Below are 17,120 nucleotides of genomic sequence, written 5' to 3' on the forward strand. Positions count from 1 at the left end.
TCAAACCCATGCTCTCACTTCACTCTGCCTAGAATCTACCTACCCTCTCCAAAGGCTCCTCTAGAATTCTGCCTGAGAGGTTACCTTCTTCAAGAAGCTATCCCTGACCACTCTGCCCAAGGTGGTCCGTCTTTTCTCATTCTGTTCTCTTCTAGCACAGACCCCCTTTCTGTCTGATGCTTATTAGTCCCTCTCTGCACCACACTGTAAATGTCTATTTCATGCACCCACACTTTCCACCATGTCCAGCATAGGACATGGTACACAGACATTCAGTAATTACAAGTTGAATGGACAAATAATCATTTCCAAGCCCAAACGGGGGTCATTTCCCCAGCACTCACACATGTAGAATGTTTTGGAGGAGGGATGTGTACCGGGAAGTTTAAAAAAACCCTGTGCACAAAGACCCCTGTCAAATCCCCAAGTGGTGAGCTCTCCTCCAACCTCCAGGAAGGCCTGTGAGCAGATCAGCGACTGCAGGAGCCAGTCCCAGGCTTAGGGAGCAGGTACATAAGGCCATGCAGAGACAGGACCAGGTGCTGCACACTAACACCTGGGGCCTGCGGGCTGCTGGGAGCCTCAGTGCCTCACTCTACAGGCCTCCAGCAGAAGGAGGTCAGAGTGGGCCTGTCCATCCATCAGAGGCTGGAGCAGGCTAAACACTAATAATGTCACTGGTTCAAGCCAGAGCTGAACTGCCCAGGGGAGGTTTCTAAATGAGCTCCTTCTCTCCCAGTAGATGCTGTGGCACCCACAAGATCTCGGCATCTGGGAGAGAGGCCAGCAGCCTCTGCCTATTTTCCTGGCTCCACAGGCACCTAATCCATGAGGGCCCATTTGCTGACCTCCCTAACCAGCTTCTCCTTCCAGCCTAGGCAGTCCTCCTAGTGCCCATCCAAAGGACACACTGCCCTCCAACACACACACACACCAGGCCTGGCTCTCACCTTGATGTAGGCATCCAGGGCAGGATGGACACGGCGGGTAGCCAGCCAGATGGACAGGGTGGTCATGTAGGGGAAGGTGGCCGTCACCACATGGCTGGGTGCCGGGAAGGAGAACACCTTGAAGCCAAATTTCTGGTAGAGCTGGATGAGCTCCGGGGAGAGTGACTCCTCACCTTCACTCAGAATGCTACCCACAGCACAGCGGCACTTCTCAGGGGGCACCTGCGGGGGCAGAATAGGAGTGTCAGAGTTGGGCAAAGGAAGGAGGCCCTGCCCTTAGACCTCTTGCCTCCCAGGTTCCGTGCAGCTCAGACCTGGCAGAACCACCAGCTGCAACAGGCCACGAAGTCCCACACACCAGGATGGTGACGGTGGCCCCACACACCTGCTGGGACCTATCTGGAGCCCTGGCCTGTGGCATCCTGCTACAGGACTCCCCCATCCTTTCACTTATTCCTCCAGCAAACATGCCAGGTCCCATGCTGGCTGTGGAGGGGTTGGGGAGCTCTGGTCAGGAAGCAAGACACACTGAACTTTGGGTTGCTGATGAAACTATGAGAGACCCTCCTCCCAGTCCCTCCAGCGGGCCACCCACCATCACCAGGGCCTCCAGACCTCCTCTCTGACCCATGCTCCGTCCCAGGCCCTGCCCTTCCTGGCCTGGCTGGGGCCTGCCTGCTGATTCCTTCCAAGTTCTCTCCAGGCCCCCAGTACTTCACTGCGCTCTGCTCTCCTCTCTAGCTAGGTGCGGCTCCCGTGTGAGTCTCCAACATTCCCTGGCCCGACCCCAGGCCTGCAAGGCCCAGCACATGCTACTCCTGGCATCAAGAGGCCCCAGTTTGTCTCATCTCCTGCCACTTAAGTCTGTACCAGCCCTTAGGCTGGGCCCCTAGGGGCATCTGCTCCTGAATCCAGCAGACTCTCCACACCTCGTGCTCTTAATCGTGGTTTTCCTCAATCTGAAGGCCCCTTTCTCCCCCTACCCAGTGCCCACTGACCCTTAAACTGCCTCTAGTTCCAGTCACCCCTTTCTACAGCCCACCTGCCTAGCACCATGACATTATTTTTACCTGTTCTTGCCTCTGTCCTCCCAAGCCCTTTCAACACTCCCCTGGGGGTTTCCCAGCCTGCTCTGTGTCTATCCCAGCTGACCCAGCTCTGGCCTTCTCACTTGGACTTGGGCACCGACTCTAGGCGCTCACCTCTAAATAGTGCCTGGATGTCCCCCTCAGCTCTCAGCAGCTCGGGTACCGTGCCTCCCCCTTGAGTCCTATGTCATTAAGCCTAGCTGAGGGTGTGACAAGAGATATGGAGCAGTGGTCAGGACCACAACTTCTTGAGAAAGACAGGTCTGAGTGTGAATCCTGCGTCGTACAATTCTGCCCAAGTCTCCAGGTTTCTTGATATCTACTTACAGGATTGTCATGTTAAATGAGATCCTTCACATGAGGGTTTAGCCTGGCCCAGCACTCAGCAAGTGCTTCATGACTGCTGTAGGCTATTTAGCAGCTGTGACAGGCCAGAGCAGTGACCCTTAGCCTAGAAAGCCCATCTACCCAAACCTCTCAACATGCAGCTCCTCCTTGCCCATATTTCAGGTTCAAGTGCCCTCCTGGGGAGCCCTTCAGTGTGGCTCAGTGGCACCCACAGCCCCCCAACGTTCTACGGTGAACTCTTGCCCCCATCAAGTCTATCACCTCCTTCCCAGGCAGAGGCCTGAAGATAGCTGCAGTACCTCCTCTTGTCTCTAGATGGTGCACCTGCTCCATTAACACAGACCCCATCACAGCTAGGAAGGCAGGAGGTTCTCGCAGGCCTCCTGCTCAGACCAAGGGACAGTGCCTGCAGCAAAGCCCATCTTCATGTTCCTGACCCTAGCAACCTATGCGGTACAAAAGACATATCTAATGTAGGTTAGATGGAAAAATGGGCAGAAGGACACTTGGCAACCTCTCCAACCCCTGGTTTGCCTGGGCTTGGAGCCCAGAGTCTTTCCTCATACGGCTCCCAGCTCAACTCCTCAGTCCCCTAAAAGCACCAAAACACCTGTGATCATCCTGCTTAGAACCCCTCAGGGACTTCCAATTCACCTCTAGCTTGAAGCTCCCAAGCCCATCATGCAAGGCTGTCTTAAGTGGCCCATACAACACTTACCAGACTTGCCCATACACTCACCTAGCATTCCTTTTCTGCTTCCCCAGATCCCAGCAAGGGTCAAAACCCAGGTGGGCAGAAGCCCACTGAACATCTGAGTGGCAGAAAGAGCGATAAAATCCAGGATCTGGCTCAGCCCACCTTGCCAGCCTTCTCTCCTACGACACCCCTGCTCGTGCCCACACGGAACTATTTGCAGCTCCCCAAACATGCCATATCCTCCCATGCTTCCTGCCTTCACATAAGCTACTTCCTCTGCCTGGAATGTCCTTCACCCAGCTCCAATGTCCATTCTGCCCATCCTTCCAGACTCAGCCCAACCCCCCTCCTCAAAGCATTCTGTGGCTCCCCACCACACAGAACAGTAGTCCCTCTTCTCTGATCCCAAGTGCTCCCTCTGAGGGAGCAGGTCTCATGCTGCATCTCATGCAATGGCCTCTTCATCTCTCCCCACCACTCCAGGCTTCTAGGTAGAAAGGTTCAAGATCCTTTGCACAGAACTTCTTGGGGTGTACTCAGCACCAGCACATGCCTGTGGGTCATTTGCACACACGGGCCCTTCGCCATGAGCAAACCTCTCCCCTCCACCATGAAAAAGGAGTAACTCCTGCCACAGGCAAGGGAAGCACCTAATAAGGAGACAGGGCTCCAGAGATCCTGGAGTTGTGTGGGTCACAGGTGCTCCCTTTCTGCCTGAGCAACCCCTCAATTCCACAAGTGAGGACACTTCCTGCCCCCTCCTCCTGCCTGGCCAGTGGCTAAGGACAGCCTAGGAGGTTGTTCAGCAAGCCCACCAGCTGCTAAGCAGCCCCATACCAAGATGGTGCCAGGAGGAAGCTGAACCAAACACCAGGAAGGAGGAGATAGAAAAGGCCCCACAACCAGCAAGGAGTGCAACGCTGGTCTAGGAGGGCTTCCTGGCTCCAGGAGAGCCCACACCCACCTCCGTGATAATGGCCCACTGAGGCCACCAAGGACCCAGAAGGGAGGAGTGTGCTCACTGTTAGAAACGCCACCCCCCATCTTGGTCCGGTGCAGTCCCATCTGCCTGCTCCCCTTCCTGTCCGCATCAGTCATCTCCCTGGCGCCTCTACCCGGGACATGGTCTAGAGCAGAACCAGCTCCAGCAAGGAACCCATGCCAGGGAGACAGAGCAGTGGCGAGCCAGCACCACTCTGGGTGAAGGCATCCAGAATCTTCCCTCAGAGCAAAAGTACTAGGAAGAGATAGGAGAGCATTACCTTCGGGCTGTGAGGCATCTTGAGTACCACCACTGAGAAGGGGGCAGTGGTCTCGGAAGCCCCTGGAGACGAGATGGCCTCACTGCCCCTTCCAGAGGAGCCTTGCAGTAGCTCACTGACTTGGCTATGTGAGGCCACAGTGAAGACAGGATCACTGGACAAGATCCACATCTTTCAGGATCCAGGGAGGAAAAATGGTGTCAGTTGGCCCTGACCAAACCCAGAGCTTGGGTTCAACTAGAAATGGCCAGCCCCAGGTCCACAACCTGCATAGGCCGACAGGGACAGCTTTGATGTCTGCCGATCCCAGACCCAGAGGACTGTCTTGATTCCTCTCTGGTCAGCCTACACAGCCAGAGCTGCCCAAAGTAAGGGGAGAAGGCGGCGTAATGCCCTTCACTTGAACTGGTGCCCCCAGGGAAGAACAGCAGCATTTGTTCATTACTGGAGAGTGAACCTCCTGGGAGCTGCAGGTCAACACAGCAAGCCCCAAAGGCCCAACTTCCCTGAGCAGCCCAAAGGCACAGTGGGACCAGCACTAGTCAGGACATGGTGACACAGACAGCTGGTTCCAAGGGCAGGATCCATACTTCAGGATGGGATGGAGGGAAAGGAGTCAGGGGGATGCCAACCAGGGGTGTAGGGAGGCATCCAGGTTTTCTGGAAGCTCCCACCTAAAAGTCTTCTAGGACTAGGACCTTCCTCTCTCTTTTCATCCCCAAACATAATCCTAACGACAGCTGGTATCTGATAAGGTGTCCACCTGCCTTCCACGTATCAGATTAATAAATACAAATGGCACTGTGCAGTGGGTACTGTTATCTGCCCTGTTTATGATACCCAGAGAGTGAAGCTATGCAGCAAAGGTCACACAGCAAAGGCTGGACCAGAACCAGCTCCACCAAGGAGACAGAGCCGTGGCAGACTCACCACCACTCTGGGTAAAGTGCTGGAGTCAGGATTCGACCTCAGACAGACAGGCTCTAGAGCTGAGCCACATAACCCAGGGCCACCTGGGAGCCCAAGAAATAGGCCCCAGCTAGGAGTGGCCTACAACAGATTCTCCCTATGCTGCGCACAGCCCGGATGACCTGCAGGCAGAGGCAGGCAGGAAGGTTTCCTAAAAATACAAAGTCCCAGTGGCACAAGACCCTCAGAAGCAGGGGGAATGCTAAGACTGCTAAGTACCTATCAAGGGCTCTGTATAAGGCTTATCCATACTATTTAGTCCCCAGAAAAAAAAACCCTGAGACAGGGGTTCTCAGACCAACCGACTCGCTCAGAGTCACTCACTGGTAAGCAGTGGAGCCTTGCCTCAGACCCAAGAGGAGGAGTCCAAAGGCCTTTCTCCCACACCTCCCCACCCAAAGGCAGCTCTGCTGGGTGGGCAGAGGGGCTTGCTTCTCCAGGGCTTCCCCACACAGTTAGCCTGCTGTGCAGAAGAGGCCTGGACTCCATCTGGGAGAAAATCACCACAGAGTAACTGGGGTAGGGGAGCCTAGGCCCTCAGAAAACATCGCCCAGTTCGCATGCCCATCACTCTTGGTGAGGAGCCAGTCCTGCAAAATCCTACTCCCTGACCCCTTCCCAGACTCCATGTGACCTCAATGCCTCCAAGAAGGGCAAGGGGCCCCCTCTCAACACACACTGAAAAGGAAGGGGAAGTGTGGCACAGGCCTAAGTCAGAACTCTTATCAGCCTCAGCCCCTGCAGACTTTGTGGCCTGAGGCTCTCAGTGGACTAGGGAAAAAGGGAGCCACACTGTGGCCTAGCCTACTAAAGGCAAAAGCCCCCCCCCACCCACTCCAGGTCTGAGGCGAGCATCCTCTCCCAGGGCTCAGCCAGGTAAAGTGAACCACCTGCCACTACTTGCTGCAGCCAGGCTTCCCAGAAGGCAGACAGGCAGGTGACTTATGCCCAAACCCCGGGGGAGGTCGTAGCAGTACAGGGTTGGAACAGGTGATGGAGGGCCAGACTGACAGGACAGATCCATGGATCCATGGGCACAGTGACAGAAGCCCAGGCACTAGGGCCTGTCCACAGTTAGTATGGGCCACGATCAAGGTACTCAAGGCCCTCCAGCAACTTCCCTCTTCCCATCCAAGGCTCCCTCTAGGGCCAGGAAGGGGGGCTAAAGTCACTGTCCAAATGCCCGCCCACACCTCAGAAGCAAGGCTCGGGGCAGAGCAGTTCTGACCCTTCTGCTATCCACAAGCAGGGAGAACTGGATCAGGGGGTGCATGTGTACACACGTCTGCACGTGTGACGAATTTGCAAACTTCCCCTCTCTCTCAGTGCGTAGGAGAGGAAATGGCCACACTCCACGAACAGTAGGCTCTGGAGAGGAGATGGACACCTATGCACTACTTCCAGGCTCTGCCCACTTCCTGCCACAAGCTTGCTCCCTCCTTCCTTCCTATACTTCTAAATGCCCTCAGGGAAGGAGAATGGAATCCTCCTCCTTCCCAACAAGAGCCACTTTCCAGATCCTGCAGTTTCCTCCCATACAGAACTCTAGGATTTCAAGCTGACATACATATATGTAGATATACTCACGTATACGTGTATCTCTCTCTCTTCCAGATATACATGCTCCACATAAGAACAAAGCAAAAACTGAAGGAACAAAACAGCAGCAGACTCACAGAACCCAAGAATGGACTAACAGGTACCAAAGGGAAAGGGACTGGGGAGGATGGGTGGGTGGGGAGGGATAAGGTGGGGGGGAGAAGAAAGGGGGTATTAAGATTAGCATGCATGGGGAGGGTGGGAGAAAGGGGAGGGCTGTACAACACAGAGAAGACAAGTAGTGATTCTACAACATTTTGCTATGCTGATGGACAGTGACTGTAAAGGGGTTTATAGCGGGGACCCGGTATAGGGGAGAGCCTAGTAAACATAATATTCTTCATGTAAGTGTAGATTAAAGATAACAAAAAAAAAAAAAAAAGAAAAGAAAGAAAAGGGGGATTACTCCCTGATAGGATAAAACTAACTGTAAATCAACAATTAATGTATGCTTTAAATATCCTTAATTTTGATCACTTAAAGGGTGTCAGATGATCGGCTATGGAGGTACACTTTTCTGATAATATTCCTTTCTCTTAAAAAAAAAAAAAAGCAGTTCCTGTGTGGTGACCTCCAATGAGTTCTACACAATGGTATAAAGGGCATATCAAAGTGTGGGCAAAGGGTCTGTTTGTGTTTATATAGAGGATCAAAGCCTAATTTGGTTACCCAGAAAATGAACTAAGATACGATATGAAGAAGAACTCTCAACATAAGCACTCTCTGGAAGAGACATACCAGAAGATGATCATCAAAAAACCTCCACAAAGATCCAGGCGATGCTGCAGTTGTAGCTGCATCCATCCCACCGGTTCCTGGACTTGCCATGGGAATGACGAAGGAGATATCTAAGCTGGCCTGTGCTTTCAGTAAAACAACAAATTTGACTGGATCTACACTGTTGGAACTCAACCAAGAATTAGGAGAAGTGCAAGGTGTAGCGCTCCAAAATCTTACAACTACAGACTATCTACTGTTAAAAGAACATATGGGATGAGAACAGTTCCCAGGAATGGGTTGTTTTAATTTGCCTGATTTCTCTCAGACTGTTCAAGTACAGTTGGACAATATCCATCATATCATAGACAAATTTTCACAAATGCCTAGGGTGCCTAACTGGTTTTCTTGGCTTCACTGGAGATGGCTGGTAATTATAGATCTGCTTTGGTTATGTAACTGTATTCCTATTATGTTAATGTGTGTGTGCAATTTAATTAGTAGTTTAAAACCTATACATGCTGAAGTTACTCTACAAGAAGATATGTCAAAGAAATAATCAATCCTCCCATGTTTTCTTCCGTCTGCTACCTCTATAGCTTTTCTTCTTCCTTCCTAATTACAACCCTTAAATAGAATTCGTGCCTCATATCGAATTTACCGAGTATCATAATTCCTCCAAGTGGTAAAGATACCTCAAGACAAATGCTGGACATAGAAGCCACAGGGCATAAATCTGCAAAGAAGTAAAAAGCTAACCTTTCAAACAATATGGCTTCTCTCTCACTTACCAACTTTACATTTCCCTGTACGGCCCTGAAAGATGACTGGTTAGCCAGAGACGGGTAAGATTCTTCAAGGGAGGAACGACCTAAGACAGGCACAGTCGCAGGGAGGGCCATCAGGTGAGAAATTGGGGATCAACAGAGGTGAGGCTTAGAACCTCACCCCCCCTGTTTTGAGAGAAATCTTCTGCATCCGTGGATGTTTTATTGCCCTTGTCTAGCTTGGATTAACACATAGTCTACAGGCACACACCTGATCATCTACAATTGCTCTCTTACAGCACTAAACTATGTTTTCTACCTTTATCTTGCATCTACCTACCACTTCAGCATTTTATTAAAATAAAAATAATAATAATAAAGGGAGAAATGTGGGATCCACATATAAATCAAGTATAAAAATCAAACAAATATTCATATTTGACCTGATTGTTTATAGTTCATAATGCGTGATCAAAACCGAAAGTTTCTGTGATGACTGCCCTTGCACTGTTCACCATGTAAGAATTTATTCACTATGTAAGAATTCATTCACCATGTAAGAACTTGTTCGTTATGCTTCAGAAGATTGGAGACTGACGAGAATTAGGCTTGAGATGGATTAATGATTGTGCATTGAGCACTGACTCCCCTATACAGAATTTTATTGTTGTTAACAACCATTTGATCAATAAATATGAGAGATGCCCTCTCAAAAAAAAAAACCTGAAAAAAAAAAATAATAATAATAATAATTTAAAAAAGATATACATGCTCCAGCAGCATCTGATAGAAAAGAGTCCACAGCATCGCCACAACCCTGCCTTGGTGGCACCCTTTCCTGTGTCATTTCCTGGGGCCACAGCCAGACCAACTGAAGCCTCGCCAGGCCTTTCTCAGGAACCACCTCTCCCTGCCCAGCTGAGGCCTAGAAGGTCTGTGGTTGGGGAGTCTGTTAGTCCACACCTCACTGGGGTGGGGCGCGTCCACAGCAGATAGCCACCTCTCACCGTGTCACTCTCTGCCCCACTCAGTCTGAAATAGCCTCACTTCCTCCCCACACTCACAGAGAAGCAGGTTCTGACTCTTGCTACGCTGAGCTGGGAGGGAGAGTAGAGATGGGACATTTAACAGCTCAGCCTACATCTTCCCTTCCTTCTGTGATCAATATGCAGGCTCCCATGCTGGACACTGCTTGGAGTAGCAGCCTCTCTAGAACCAGATGGGGTCTCTCCTCCAGGCCCACCGCCACCCCTATAGGAGAGGTCCTGGGGGCTGGGCCCCTTGGTCTTCACAGTGCCCCAGTGTCCAGCACAGAGTGGCACAGATGAGGGGCTCAATCATTTATTAAGTTAAAAAATGCACAAGTGAACTGCGTGAGAACTTGACTCCTGCTATCTGACCCTCAGCCACCTCCTCTATAATACCAGCTGTATGGATCCAGAGACCCCAGGTCCTTATGGACAAAGAGTCTGTAACAGCCATGTGCACTGGAAGCCTGGAGAGCCCTGGTTCCCTAAGCCTATACCAGGATCTCCCAGAGTAGGTGGGGACTGAGTATCCCCGAGGCACTCCAGGTGTCAGGGTATGTGACCCAGCTCTGAACGTGTCCTGTGGAGTGGCCTAGGGCTGGGAAGAACAGGATTAGAAGGGCCACTTTGACCTATACATTCATCCTCTGTGCCAGCTGGATATCCACAGCCAGGCCAAGGGTCTAGGTCTGAGTCTCAAGTCCTCAGAGCAACCCCTCAGCACATCTAATTAACATGAATATTTTTTTCCACTCTTTGTGTTGTTGTTAAACATCTGTGGAGGGCCAGGTGTTCGGGTGAATGCCTCATCCTGTCACTTAACTAAACCCTTGCCAGCTTTTCTATGAAGCGGGTATTTTAACACTACTCTATAGATGAGGAAACAGAGGCTCGGAGAAGTTATGGAATACGCCCAAGATCACAAAGCAGGACAGTGACAAGACGGAATCAGAACGCAGGACTGCCAACCTTGAGGGCGTACTCTCAGGCCATGGTCCCCAAGGCCCATTCTACAGGGTCCACACCTGTTGGAGGGCTGCCTGGAGACAGTGGGTGGGCCAGAGGTACAGGGAGGGCACTGCACACCAGAGCTCTATCTCGCTATTCCCCACATCGGCCTCCAGCACTGGCGCCCACTTGGCTCTTTCCCACCCTGGAATGGCATCTCTGACCCAAGAGGCAACGTGCTCCTTCACAAACAAGACATGCCGACCAGAAAAAGACAGCCACAGGACTCTCGTCCCTCCCACTGAGGCCTGGCAACAGGCTCCAGCTGAGCCAGGTACAGAAGCAGGGGCAGACCAGGGTAGAGTACAGGAGGGACAGGGGCTTACACAAAAGACCCCTGCAGGGGTGGGAACCAGAGCTTCCCAAAACCCAGAGCCTGCCCCATCCCACTTAGGCCCCTATGCCCTCAGCTCACACTGAAGTGCCATCTCCCAGCCATGTGACCTCAAAACCTCAGTAACTACTTCCTCATCAGTCACCCAGGCCGTATGGCCTCTCACTGGGCCCAGCCCAACCTCCTCACTGGCCTCCCTGCCTCATCTCACTCCCTCTTCCACCTGCCATCCACTTAGCTTCCTAAATCACAACGTATGCTGCACCTTTCCTCCCACTGCCTGGCCCAGCCAACCCTTCTACCTCTTCCTCACCCACCACATGCCCACTGGCCACACCTCCCCTGCCACCCTATGTCTGCAGGTCTTTGCTGCTACAGTTCCCTTAGCAGAAAGCTCTTCCTGGTAGACCAAAATTCTACTCCTGAGAGAAGGCCCAGCTGAACTCTAACTCCTCTCTGAGCCGCCTTGGCAGACTTGAGCTCAAAGCTCTGTGGGCATAGAGTTCAGTGCCTTGTTGGAGATTCATTTCTGTGGGGCTATTCTGCCAACCCCACAAAGCGCCCTGAGAGCAGGGCCAGGTCTGTTCATCTCCAGAGTGCAGGTGTTGAGCAGAACCTGGCACAGAGAGGAAGTCGGCACACCCCTGAGTGAGTGCCCAGTGAGGCCTGGTCCACAGACTGGAGACCTCACCCAGCTGAGCTCTCTAGGCAAAGAAGCCAGAACTGGAGGTTCCCAATGCCTGGTTGCCAAGGCTCAGAGCTAGAGGCTGAGGAACCCTTGGCAGAGCTGCCAACCCATGCGGCTGTGGGCAGAACCACCCATGGCAGGGCAGGCAGTCACACTGGCAGGCCCTGACTCACCACAGGCTGGAAGTACAGCCAGACACCCATAGGGTGCCAGCAATGCTGGGTTAGTCTCTGATCCAAGCATCCTAAGCATCCTGGGCAACTCACCTGGCCTCATTTGCCCACCCTCTCCCCAGGACCTCTCCCAACCTGGCCACCTGACATCCAAAGAAATGCTATATTGCTGGACCAAGGACCACCAGAATGGCTGGAGAGGTAGGATCCCAAGCTTCATGCCCAGGGCCTGCCTCCTCAGCTCTGGAGGACCTGCAGCCATAGCAGGAGAGCTGAAAGAGGGAAGGCACAGAAACAAGGTATAATCCCAAAGACAGGGCAGAACCTGAAAAGCCTGACCTCAGAGAACTGGCCTCAAATGGGCACGGAAGACACAGCCAGGAGACCAGAGCTCCAGCAATGGCTAGGGACACACAGAAGTACACGGGTAAGCCGTAAGCCTGGGGAGCCAGACCTGGGCAAGCAGAAGGGCAGCATATGAAGGCCTGGAAAAATCCAGGCTAAATCTGGAAAGAGTTTGAAGCTCAGACAGGAGGCGGTCTGCAAAGCCAGCTCAAAGATTTCCCCAACCCTTCCTCAGATACTAAAATGTCCTTCCCCCAACAAGCCATGCCCCATGTACATCCGTGGCCACCCCTGCCAGGGCACAAGAGACTCCTTACCATGTGAGGGTTGTCATAGTAGATGGCGATGGAGCGGAGCTTGGGGGAGACGCTGCAGCTCTCGGTGAAAAGCCGCCCAGTCTCTCTGTAAGGCCCCATGTGGAACTTGTAGGCCACAGTGATGTTGCGGACAGGAGGTGAACCGGCACTCACCGCCACCCCAGTCAGCAGCCCGGAGTACCCGACAAAGGCCAGCAACGTCATCAGCAGCAGCAGAGTCAGGCCCCCGATAAGGCCCAGTAGCAGCAGGTCCGACATGGCTGTGCCCACCCCCACACCGCACCCCAAGGCAGCTGCAAGGGACAGAATGGAGAGGAGGCTAGGAGTCTGCCCTGACCAACGTGCCCACCTGCCTGCCAGCCACTTCTGGCCCAACCTCAGCCCTGCCTTGGGTGCCCTGACCCTGGAGGAGGAGGAGCCAAAGGTGTTTACACACAGAATGACCTAGAAGGGAACTACAAAGGATGACTGAAGCCACAAGCCTATTTCTTAATAACAATCTTTGAGACTCTCAGAGCAGCTCTGCCTGTCAGCTGGCAGCCTCAGTCACACCTGGGGAAACTGAGTCATAGAGGGAGGGCACAGGAATGAGTCAGCCAGGGACATACCTTCAGCCCTTATCAGCCTCCCCAAGCCTCACAAACCACTACCAGGGGGAAGACAGGCAAGCACCAGGGTCCAAACACTCTTTAACAGGGAAACTATGAGGAACAAAACCCAGGGAGAAAATGTGCCACAGGAAAAGACTCTCATAGGAAAGTCTCCTTTGCTAAGCACATCCAGCCCATGGGATCTTGCTATCGATCAAGCTCACATATCCAGAACCAGAGAGATCAAATCAAAACAGCCTGCACAGCCAGAACGAAGTCCAGCACCAGGCTTCCCGGTCTTGAGCCACCAGTGCTAAGAAGCTTCATCTCACTTTTCCAGTCCTCAGATTAGAAAAAGCAAGGACAAGGCCCAGGCTGTGACAAGCAGAAACACAGCACAGGAAGAAGTTAAGTCACCCTACCCCGAGCATTTCATCCCGTGGGGGAGGGATGCTGGCCTGGGTGGGTTGGCACACATGGGGTCTACCTGCTACCCTGCCCCCTCGTCCCTCCTGTCCCCTACAGCACCTCCAGGAGTACAGAATTTAGTTTTTACGGCTTTGATCTCCCCACCCTACCTCCTGTACCAGGCAATTCACAGAAAGCATGGGCATGGGGGGGGGTCTTTTTTCCTTTTTGTGTATGTCTTTTATCTGCCAATTTTCTCTCCTCCCCACTGGCCTTTCCCTATTCCTCCTATTTGTACAGTATAAGCAATAAAGGCTCATTTCAGGGAAAAAAAAAAAAGCAGAGAAGCTATCCAAGAGAAGGCTCATGAAGACAACACAGAGGCCAGTGTGTGAGCCATTTGGGGCAGATCGCCCAGCCTTCCATGAAGCTTGGGACCAGAGAGCTTGACCGGAGACGCCCAGAAAAAAAAAAGTCACAGCACGGAAAAGACTGTTTTAAAGAGGAAAGGAAGCATATGACCCACTGGAGGTACATTCCCCACACAAAGTATTTAAAGTTTTTTAATAATTTAAATGTAAAAGGTTTGGTCGCCAAAAAGTCAACACTTCAGCCCTATGAAAAACTCAACTGTGCGTTGAGGGTGGGTTCTGGTGTCCAAACTTTTTGCTGAAAAACTGTCTCTGGAGTCAATGGATACATACTGTTTGCGTCACAAGGAAGCAAACTAAACTTGTCAACTTCTTGTCACACTGCTGCCACCCACCCACGTCCCGCGGCTGCACCATCTTTTCTGGACGTGTCCCCTCTCCTATTGGCTTGCCTCCCGTTAGCTGCATTCCTGTTTCGCTGACGATGGAAAACCTCCACCTGCGAGCTTACATGTGCTGGCGTGCCAGGCACTGGGCGCTGAGACGCAGCTGCTCCATGGACGCTCAGAACAGGGCAGGTATGGAGCGGGAGCCACGGGGACGGAGACTGAGCGGCCTGCTGGGGTCGCACAGCACTAGCTGGCGGCGTGTGGGCGACCCCAGTCGGACTCTGGGCCCCCATTTCCACTTCCTTTCCCCTCCCTGGTGACAGGGACTCCAGAGAAGCCGAAGCACCCGAGCCATGCTGGCCGTCTCCGGACCCAAGGCTCCCAGCGGGAAGCTCTCACCACCCAGGTGCCCACCTGCCTTAGAGGCGGCCAGCACCCCCCGTCGGCTGCACGCCGCCGGCCCCCGCAGAGGGACGTAGTCCCCGTCGTTCCCTTCCTCTCACTTCCCAGGAAAAGAGGTAAAATGCCTCCGGGGCCCCGGAGCTCTGGTCAGCCCAAGGAGGGGGCGGGGCAGCGGGCACTTCCCGCGCCCAGGAGCAAAGGCAGGGCCGGGGGCGCCCACCGGCAAAGCCGCGCCCACTGTTGGCGACTCACAGCACGCGGCGCGACCAAGGGCTCCGGGAGCTCCCGCGCTGGCGGCAGAAAGAGGACACTGAGCCGGGCGCCGCGCCCTGGCCGCCCCCTTTTCAGGGAAACCCCACCGCCCCAGGAACTCCCTCGGGGCCGCAAGGATGCCTCCACCGCGCCCTCAGACCCCCGGGGGCGGTCGGGGGCCGCGCGCGGCCTCACGGCGCCAACTCTTCACGAGGGCCCTGCTCCCGCCCCGTCTCACGGAGAGCCTTCCTCCCGGGGGGCTCCAGCCACGCAGCGGCCCTGTCTCCCCGGGTCGGAGGCCCGCCGGGCGTCCGGGCGGGCTGCCCGCGCGCTTCCTGAAGCCGCTCGCGGACCGCGGCGGCCGGCCCCCGGACGCGGGCGCGGAAGGCCGGGGGCCCTGCTCACGCGGCGCGCCCGCTCACCGCCGCTTTCTCCTCAGCCGCGACCTCCCGAGCCGCACGCGCCACCGCCAACTTCAGAGGCTCTAAACTTTGCAGCGCGGCGGCCGGGCGCGGCCTCGGGGGCGGGGCGGAAGTGCACCCCGCCTCCGCCCGCCCCGCGCCCGAGGCCCAGACCGGGGGCTACCCGGAGCCAGGGCTGGTCCAAGGTCGCCTTCGGGCCCGAGGACCCCGGCAGCTGTGGGAGAGCGAGGCCCACAGAGCGCCCTGGGCCGCGGGGGTGAGGACCGCGGGGAACCCTGAGGTCGCGCGCGGCAGGGCGAGCGGAGAATCCCGGCCCTAGGCGCACTCAGGCCCCCGCGCCGGAGCCGCGCCTCCGGCCCGGCCCTCACCTCACGACCGCCCGCCGCGGACGCCAGTCCGCGCACGCTCGCTCCGCCCCCTCGCGGCGGGACGTGGCGTGGCCGTGGGCGCGTGCGCGCGGGTCCGGGTGGCGGCCTGCCCCGCCCCGTCCCCATAGCAGCAGCGCGCGCCTACCCGCGGGCGATGCCCGAGGGTGACTTCACCAGCACCCCTTGCCTCAGGTGGCGAGAGCGCTGCGGCTGCCGGCCGGCCGCCGGCTCTGCGCCGCTTAGTCCTGCCCGTCTCTAGCCGAGGCTTCGCCGCAGGCCCGGGAAGCAGGCGCGGTGGAGCCCAGGCTCCTTTTCACAGCGGAGGAAACTGAAGCCCAATCTGGGCTCAGGAAGAGAGCGAGTGGATCCCACACGTGGAACTGCAGATACCGACCCGCCCGCTGCCCCGCGCCCGAGCACAGCGTGGCCGTTGCGCCCGGTAGCGTGCCCTGCAGCAGCCCCGCACCAGCGGAGGGCACCCGGCCGGCCCGCCCCTCCCCGAAGCCCCGGATGTGGCTAGGGCCCCGCGGGTCCGCCCCTAGCTCAGCTGCTTCTAGGTGTCCCAGGTCAGGGCTGAGCTCCGTGAGGACAGCCCGTATTTCTGAGGACCCACACACTACAAAGCGCTCCTCTGGGGCCCCAAAGATGAACCGTTGGCACCCTGAGAGGCCGTTTTGCAGTGGCGGAGGAGGCGGCGGAGCTCAGAAGCCTGTTCACGTGACAGGCTGGCCCGAGGGCTCCCCGGGGTCTCCTGACGCCGAGGGACACCGAGGACTGATGTTTGGGAGGAGAATCGTCGTGCCGTGGGCCCACCACCCCGAGTGCCCTAGCTGGGAGGCCTGCCCTCGCCCACAGCAGGTCGTGGCAGCTCCGTTCTGCTTCTAAACATCAGGCACATAATCAAACCCTCCGGTGCCCAGCAAGTGGGCTACACACTTGGATTTCCTGGGGGTTCGGGGAGGGCCGGAGCACGGGCCCCGCCTCTGCCTGCGGCGCCGGCCGGCCGCTCTGGCGCTCGGAAGCGGACTAGCTTCGCCCAGGGGGCCGAGCTGCCTTCCCGTCCTCTCCACGCACTTCCTTCAGCCTGGGCGGGGAACCCCAGAGCCGCACGTCGGAGGAGAGCGCGCGCCTTGGGAGCTTCAGCGCGTCGTCCTGCAAGGAGGGCTGCCCGCGCCGGGGCAAAGCCGTCGGCCTCCCCAAACCCTGGGGGGCAGCCCCTCACGAGCAAGCCCCGCCAAGCCCCGCCGGGCAGGATCCCTGGAAGCCTCCGCCGGCCGCCGGGGGGTGGCAGCCCAGGCACTTTCCTCTCCTGGTGGCCCGTCCGAGCAGACCTGCCGCCCCGCGCGGCGCTCCCACGCCTCCCCCAACAGCACGGGCCCTCCTCTCCCGGGCCTCGACTTGGCCTGTCTCCTGCCTTCCTCTGTCCGAGGAACCCCCCCAAAGGCCCTTTAATTCTCCGTCAGCAGACGTCCGGTTCTCCTCCAGGGCCCCTCCCCTCAAAGGGACCAAACTCGGGAGCCCAAGCCTGGACGACCCCCTGCCCGCTCGCAGTCCTAGCCCCGGGTGGCTCTCGGTGAGGCAGCGGGGAGATCCTCTAAGTGCCTGGCGGGCAGAGAACGCACGCGCAG

General features: G+C 55.8%; 1 protein-coding gene across 4 annotated transcripts in view; it reads right to left on the minus strand.

Annotated features, from left to right (window-relative positions):
- Positions 1-15,652, minus strand: part of TEX264 (testis expressed 264, ER-phagy receptor) — a 31,321-nt gene extending 15,669 nt beyond the window's left edge. Inside the window, exons 1-4 of one of the 4 annotated variants that reach the window (XM_073230656.1) lie at positions 15,638-15,652; positions 12,291-12,583; positions 4,346-4,516; positions 951-1,172 (exon numbers count right to left, since the gene is read on the minus strand). In XM_073230656.1, the coding sequence (XP_073086757.1) occupies positions 951-1,172; positions 4,346-4,516; positions 12,291-12,548 (651 nt within the window). In that variant the 5' untranslated portion in view covers positions 12,549-12,583; positions 15,638-15,652. Of the gene's footprint in view, positions 1-950; positions 1,173-4,345; positions 4,517-12,290; positions 12,584-15,124; positions 15,456-15,492; positions 15,523-15,637 lie in introns of those variants that run through there. The other 3 variants (XM_073230655.1, XM_073230654.1, XM_036994231.2) reach the window with 3 other exon arrangements.
- Positions 15,653-17,120: the final 1,468 nt, after the last annotated feature.

Source organism: Manis javanica, chromosome 3 (genome assembly GCF_040802235.1).
Source record: "Manis javanica isolate MJ-LG chromosome 3, MJ_LKY, whole genome shotgun sequence".
NCBI lineage: Eukaryota > Metazoa > Chordata > Mammalia > Pholidota > Manidae > Manis > Manis javanica.